The sequence below is a fragment of the Trifolium pratense genome, linkage group LG5, assembly GCF_020283565.1.
Source record: "Trifolium pratense cultivar HEN17-A07 linkage group LG5, ARS_RC_1.1, whole genome shotgun sequence".
In the NCBI taxonomy this organism is placed as follows: Eukaryota; Viridiplantae; Streptophyta; class Magnoliopsida; order Fabales; family Fabaceae; genus Trifolium; species Trifolium pratense.
Genome location: NC_060063.1, coordinates 25,368,364 through 25,376,260, shown reverse-complemented (window position 1 = coordinate 25,376,260; position 7,897 = coordinate 25,368,364). Strand labels below are relative to the sequence as shown.

General features: G+C 33.6%; 1 protein-coding gene across 2 annotated transcripts; it reads right to left on the bottom strand.

Moving 5' to 3' along the window:
• Window positions 1–2,020: 2,020 nt before the first annotated feature.
• Window positions 2,021–7,249, bottom strand: LOC123883518 (U-box domain-containing protein 33-like). Of its 2 annotated transcripts, none has more exons than XM_045932355.1 (7): window positions 6,161–7,249; window positions 5,813–5,934; window positions 5,151–5,255; window positions 4,146–4,536; window positions 3,710–3,847; window positions 3,148–3,528; window positions 2,021–3,019 (listed from the first exon to the last, which is right to left on the bottom strand). In XM_045932355.1, exons 1-7 carry the CDS (start codon window positions 6,311–6,313, stop codon window positions 2,249–2,251), a joined length of 2,061 nt encoding a protein of 686 aa, XP_045788311.1. In that variant the 5' UTR covers window positions 6,314–7,249; the 3' UTR covers window positions 2,021–2,248. The 2 variants fall into 2 exon arrangements, with proteins under 2 accessions (XP_045788311.1, XP_045788310.1); XM_045932354.1 differs by having other exon boundaries at window positions 3,710–3,850; window positions 6,161–6,341.
• Between the last annotated feature and the right edge of the window lie 648 nt (window positions 7,250–7,897).

Below are 7,897 nucleotides of genomic sequence, written 5' to 3'. Positions count from 1 at the left end.
TAGATGCTATTGTAGACTTGTAGTACCAATTAACTACTTATTTGTTATGGACTTAAAATTTTTGGTGTCCGTCAAATCGAATAATATCATCGGCTTAATATTACATCTATAATCTATTAACTTATATAAATATTATCTCACAAATTCAAAATACGTCTCATTCTAACATCTCACTTACCTCAAGTTTATACTGACTTATACGTCGGAGTATGTTTACAGGTACATACACTCTCTTGCATCACAGTCATCGATCTCCACCTCGGATTCTGACTTCCACCTCCATCCACGAAACATTCCTTTAATCGATCCACTTTCACTATAAGTCATTCTCCTTGTACTCTAAGTTATGTTAGGAACCTTGACGCTGTATGTGGAGATCGAACCAATGAGCTCTCTTAGCCTTGTTTAGGGTATGTGTTTCGGTACACCTATAAAGTCTCACATCATTTGAGATTCACGGTCAAATGTAGTCTACAACACTCACACTCCTCAATGTCAAATAATTTTGAGGGCCCAAATTAAAATCAGATGTATAAAAATCTTAAAAACATGAAACTAATTGTACTTTAGAACTCCCAAACTCCTTTATATGCAATTTTTAAGATTATAATTATAACGATACTTACAAAGTAATAAGACAACCTTGCAAGATATTTCTTCCAACCAACATAGACTTAAAACATAAGTTATTCGATGAGTTTAAAAAATTTACTTTTACACCAGTGTAGTAATTCGTGTTATTTTTATCATTTTTAAATAACAAAATAACCGTGCTTATAAAATAAAAATAAAAATAAAAAACAAAATAACCGTGATTGAAAAATTAAACTGATTCCTCATTGGTAGATGAAATAGTCTAATCAAATCTTATTATAGCCCCTCCACACCAAGTCTCACTCTACATGCACTTTTCAAAGAGGTGGGGGATGTCTAGTCTAAGAGAGGAGGATATGATTATGGATAATGTTCATAATGTGTGGAGGTTGTCTGTCAAGTCTTACAATGGACAATGCGTGTGTTTGGTTCTGCGGCGGAGAGAATTGATTTTGGCAGAATTGATTCTGTAAAATTGATTCTGGCCAAAATTGATTTTAAGCTGAAGTGGTTTATGTTTGGATATATTCATGAAAAAGTGAGTTGAACAAAAAATTTGAGTGTAAAAATCAATTCTAGAATCAGAAGCTACGATTTCTAGCTTCAAGTAGAATCAATTCTGGAGGCAGAATCAATTCTACTTTTGAGAAACCAAACAAGTCAGAATCAATTCTACACGTCCAGAATCAATTCTGGATGCTCCAGAATTGAAACCAAACATACACAATATATATGTGAAACTTGGTTAATTCTTAATGGCTATAAACATGTGATTGATAATGTGATAAATATATATTATTTCAGATTTTAAATATAAACAAAAATTCGTCAAAATAAATTGATATATTTAGCGTGTGTTTGTTTTCACGTTGAAAACAAAACAAACGTATGTCAAGCAAAATTCACGCTAGAAACGCCTCGAATCCAAACGCATATCCAAATGAATCACTAGTTTAAATTTTAGACTAAATACATTGTTTTTATTAGCCAAATTTTTGTATATTTGAAATCAGAGAGTATAGTATTTACTGATAAAAAAAAGAAAAGAGTATAGTAGTATTTAATTTATCAAACTATTTAAGTAACATGTAGGCTTTGATATCCTTAGAATTTGGACACTAAGTCTAACTCACTCAATCTCACTTAGGCAAAGAATTGGACCTATAGACTATTACTATTAAGTGGTACAATAAATAAAAATTTCACCCTCTCATAACTAATTTTATTTTGTCCAAAACTTCAGACATAAATTTTTTTCTTACAAGGACACATCCGTAAAAGGTACCACATTTTTCTGAGTATCATTATCAACACCATTGACCACTAATACCATATAAATATATACATAAATTCTGTTTTGCCATATACACATCATATGCTACAAAATATGGTATAAAAAACTCATGGAATAAAATATATACCATTACCATGACAGCTATAAACTATGGTATAAAAAAATAAATATAATGACAATTGCTTTGCTTCTACTAGAAACTTAATATATAAACATGCAAAACTAGCTACAATTTAATCAAAATGAGAAAATAAAAAATGGAAGGTTTGATAAGTGACTTTGAAACCAATCATGCATTGCAAAATGAAGATTATGATTTGGAACATAGAATTTGTCCTCGGTGATTTGTCGTGGCCACTTTTAAGTCGTTCGATTAAGTTGTTTATCCAAACAGGACATAGGACCAAAAGTGTTCGTGATTGCGCCACTACAAGAAGCTCTCATTGGTTCCAACACTTTCCACACATCTGAACAAAGTTCTGGCCTTCTCCTTTTATTCATATCACAACACCTCAAAGCCAAATGAATCAAATTTTCGGCTTCTGCAATAGGCCAATCTCCGGCCAAAGGATCCAAAAGTGATTTCAATTCTCCACCGGCATTATTTAATGCATATAACACTTCATTCTTTATCCCTAATGCTAGTTTTCCAGTTATTAATCTCAATAACACAATTCCAAATGAATAAACATCTGATTTTGTAGCAAGTTCACCTGTACCGAAGAATTCAGGATCCATGTATGCAAAAGTCCCCTTTGCAAATTTAGTGATCCAAAACTGTGTACTACTGTTGTTACTTGAAGAATCGTCTTGACACGATAATATACGACAAATTCCAAAGTCGCTAAGTTTGCTTACGAAGTTTACATCAAGAAGAATGTTTGATGGTTTTAAATCACCATGCACTATGCTGTGAGGTTTATTGGAATGGAGAAAAATGAGTGCAGAACAAAGTTCTGTCGCAATGCGAATTCGAGCCTGCCATGATAATGGAGAGGTATTACTGTTGCGGCTGAGATGATCCTCGAGACTTCCATTGGGTAAATATTCATAGATAAGAGTCCTTGTTTCTTGGTTTGCTCCTATAAGTGTGACAAGATTTCGATGCCTTAACTTGCTCAATACCGTAACCTGATACAGAACCAAAAATAGGTGTCAAAATATATACTCGTTTCACTTTATAATCCTTACAAAATGAGGTATGCGAATTCGCCCTTCAATGTAGAAAACATTCAAAAAAAACTCAAACCATATATTACCTCTTGTTGAAACTCCAAGGGTCCTTGAGTGCTGTTAGGGTTCAACATTTTTATAGCCACTTCGGTGTGACGAAGGATGCCTTTAAATATACTTCCGTATCCGCCTTCACCAATCTTTAACGATGGATTGAAGTTACATGTTGCTTCTTCAATCTCTGAAAAAGAAAACTCTGACAAAAGTTGAAGAGATTGTGTTCTTGAGGCTTCACCAATTTGATTCTCAGGTGATGACTTGTGATCCAAGGCAAGTTCGAGTTCCTTATTGACTTTTTCGATTTGGCTTCTCATGTTATCAATTTCTTCTTTTGCTTTCTCTAGCGCCTCTTCTAAGTATTTCCGTAGTTTCACCTCTTCTTCGTACAAGATTTTGGTGTCTTTATTCTGTATATTAGATGTTTCAAACAATAAAATTAGCAACGGACAATTATGATGGAAAAGATGAAATACCGTTCCAATTTCTTCGTCACAGAATTAGAGAAAGATTTCGCGCTTTCCCTCTCCAATTAGTGGCCTACATTGCGCAAGTCATAAAACTCAATATAAAAGGACCACAGTTAATTACCTTGCGTATCACATCCAAGACATCTTTTTCAGCTTTTCGACGCCTAACAGTTTCTTGATAAGCATCCCACCTAGCTTTCTCAGCCTCAGCCATAGCTTGTTCAAGTTGATCATACACACTATCATCCCTTGTTCCATCCTGCTAGTATTCAATCACAAAGTACAAAATGTTAGTACTATAATGCTAGTGTCATTCATACTAACAAGCTTAGAGTTCATTTACTTTGTACAACCATTATTATGTTTTTGTCGGATTTTCACTTTTAATTACAAAACTCTTTCATTTCTTATTTTCAAAGATTTATACAGAAAACACCGTAAACAAAATATTATTGTTTTCAGTGTTTTCTGTATAAATATTCGAAAATACAAATAAGAAACATGCACATGTACCACAAGTGACACAAACATTCTTAAAGAGGAAAAATAATATATACCAGCACACTAGGAGGTGATGCATGATAAAGATCCTCCTCTTTGATACTAGACAGGTAACTCTTCAAGTCCAACACATTCTCACTGCCATCACTAATCAAATTTGTGTTCGATGCCGCAGTTTCAACTGATGAAGGTGAAGGACTATAACTTGGTTCGTTATCAAACTTGCTTTGTGGAGTTGAAAACCATTCTGAAGAAGCAACAGATGATGCTATGCTCCTTCCACTTTCAGATACTGAGCTCATAGATCTTACTCTATGATGAAGTAATTCTTGATCATGTGAAATTGATTTAGATCTTAAGTGAGGTGAGTGACCAACTTCAGAGTTTTGCATTTGCTTTGCCAAAGGAGATGTGCCCTCTACTCTAAGTTTATCCATACTGCAATCCCTGTGTTGATTAATTGATACTTAAATTAGTTCTCAAGATAAATCAAAGTGCAATGACAATACTATGACAAAGTTCTGAAAATATATGAAGCACTAAAATAGACATGGACACCGGACACAACACAGACACGTTGACACCGGTAAAATTTTGAGAAAATGAATTGATTGATAATCACATGTGTCAATGTCATTCCTGCTCTCGGACACTGGATACATACACAGACACATAACACATTGAAACTGGTAAAAATTTGAGAAAATGAATTGATTGAACGTAATCACACGTGTCAGTGTCGTCCAGGTCTCGGACACTAGACACAGACACATAACACATTGACACCGGTAAAAATTTGAGAAAATGAATTAATTGAATTGAATGTAATCACATGTGTGTGTCAGTGTTATCCCGGTGTCTGACACTAGACACGCCTTCCATCAGAAGTGTCGGTGCTACAGAGCATACACCTTAAAAGTATGTGTAACCCATGGAGCTCATGAGTATTCCTAGGAAATTACAAATATTTAAGCTTCCATCAAAATTTTGATTATCTTCATGTAGTGAAACAATTAATGTTCATTTGTTCATCAGCATTTATGATGTAACATAGTATATACCTTGTCTGTATAAGATAGCCTTTGCAGATAAACTGTATATGACAAGAAGCTGGAGCTTGTTCACATACATAGATGGCTTTCTTAGATCTTAGACCTGTCATCCTCCTGCAATGTCAGGAAACTGAACTTGTTCAAAACAATATATTTGCATCATAGATTCATAGTCACTAGTAAGAGATTGGAGAATATTGAAGCAACATATAAGAATTTAAGACATAAAGGACAAAATAAGCGTTTTAGTCCTTGAAATCGTAAGGGTAGGTCATTTTAATCTCGCAAATTTGCGAAATAGCAATTTAATTCCTTAGAACATTTAAAATTGTGGCAAAAAATTAAATTTTTTATTATTAATATTTTTTAAATTTAGAGGGTTAAATTGTTATTTCACAAATTTGAGAACCTTCATTGATGGATTTAGTGGAGTTGCCGAATGCATGCAGTCATGCAGTCGCCCAATCCTTGACCGTCCGATCTAGATCGGACGTCCTAAAAAAGAAATTGATTTTCTTTTAAATAAAAATTAGTTAATTACTTACTGCAAATTTTAGACTGTTCGATCTTAACCAAACATACACAGATCACTGATTACATGATTGCACAGAAATCCAATCTATAGGTGAATAGCTTAAATCAAATGTAACCATAATAAATTTTGGTCTCACCTAGAGTGGTACTTATCAGAAGCTGCTCCCATTACAAGGTTTTGTATGTTATGTTGGGATATAAGCTCTATAATCCCTTTTTCAATGCAATCCATTTCAATGTGCAATTTATTTGCCCTCACCTATATATCACAAAATTATTCAAGTAAGTTTTAAAATTATAATACTTTTTGGTGTAAACCGGATATCCTTTGCGCGCAACTGCAAAAACTAATCCCTCAGGCCTTGTGAGATCCAAATGGATGGCAAACTCTCCCTAAGAGTTTTAACATTGCTTGCTGCATGCCCAAGCCAGGTATAATCCTGCAATCACATGAAAATATAGTGATGAAAACAACAATCACGTACCCCCATTCTTTGACAGATAAGAAGATAAGAATCTAGAGTCTTATGCATGTCTTGACTTTCAATTTCCCTGTATGCTTTAACTTCTTGCCTTGTCAATGCATTTGCTGGAAATTTACCTCCCACTGCATGTATAGAGCACAACATTGCAATCATTTTTCACTAGTTATCCAACACTATTAATAAAATAAAGTCATAAGATGATTTGATTTTAAATATTTTCTTAAAAAAACTAATAAATAATGACTTTATGTTAATAGTTAAAATTTATTTACTTTTTATTTTTTAATGAAAAAAAAGCTATTTATTCTCTTTAATTTTCACATAAAATTTTACTTGTTTTTAGGGTTTTGTTTCTTGTCACCCCCTCTTCTTTTTCTTTTTTTTTTCTCTTTCTATTTATCACAAAAATTTTAACTTACCCTCCCTTCGGAGACATCCGATAAAATTGGAACGATACATAAAAATTTTAACTTACTCATGTATTCATCAAATTAAATCATTATAAGAGGTAAAATCTTTATATTTTTCTCGGGTAAAAATGAACAATCTCATACATAAATTTTAATCAAATGACAATGTTAATATTATTAGATTGAACACTTTCATTCAAATCTAACTCAAAAAACCTCTTAGTGTATGTGAATTTTAATAGTATTTATCGTTTCGAAAAAAAAATGAACAACCTCACTTTAGAGTCTAAAGTTGGTGCAGTACTGTTGAGGTTTTTATGTTGGCTACATTTTGCAAAAACAAGTTATAGCCAGATGCTGGACAGAGATGTTGTAGCATGATCGTACAGCATCCTGATGCTCTGTTTTCGTGCAGAATTTTTATTTCAAATCTCAATCAAGATTTGCTTCAATTATATATGCAAGCATGTGCATCTAACCAAAACGAGCCTTGTTCTCCAAGCTTCAGGAAGTGGGCTTAAGGAATATTATTTAAAACAAAAATATAACTTGATTATATTTTTGTGTTTTTGTGCGTGAAGAAAAAAAAATGGATATATTTTTGTGCTGTCTGAAGGAGTTTATTTCTCCTATCTTGAATCCACCTTGAGAGTTTATTTCTCTCAGTTTTGGTAAGCTCTATGAGGCTAGATGTGTTTAATTCCGCTGCTGCATGCCTCTGTTGTTTTTGGTATTGTGGATAACAGTTCACCTGTTTTCTTTTTCCGAGCTTATGTTCTCTGGTTATTTGTGTGGGCTATGCCCTGATCTTCATTGTACCTGCGTGTGCACCTGGTCTGTAATATGCACTCTGTGGTTTTCTATTCTTTGATACTCCGTGGTACTATGTATTCTATGGTACTGACTTTATTTGTCAGAATTTATGGCTAAAAAGGGGGAGTAATATTTCTGATGTGATGAAGAATGCTATAACATCTAGTATAGCATCTATATGTGCGTATGGTGATGTGCATGTTTTGAGGGGGGGGGGGGGGGGGGGGAATTTACTTTCTGCTCTGGGTGATGTGCATGCAAGAACTTCAAAAAGCATATAACTTGTAGCATAGGGCATGATCATAATCTTATAACCATAGAAATATGGATGATTCATCGTGCTTAGTCATAATCATAGAAATATGGATGGCTTTTATGCTTAGGATCACAATCATATAAATATGGGTGATTTGGGTCACAGTCATAGCAATATGGGTGACTTAGATAGTTACAGTCATAGAAATATGGGTAACTTTTACATGCTTAATTATGAATGCACAACATGTGTGTCTAA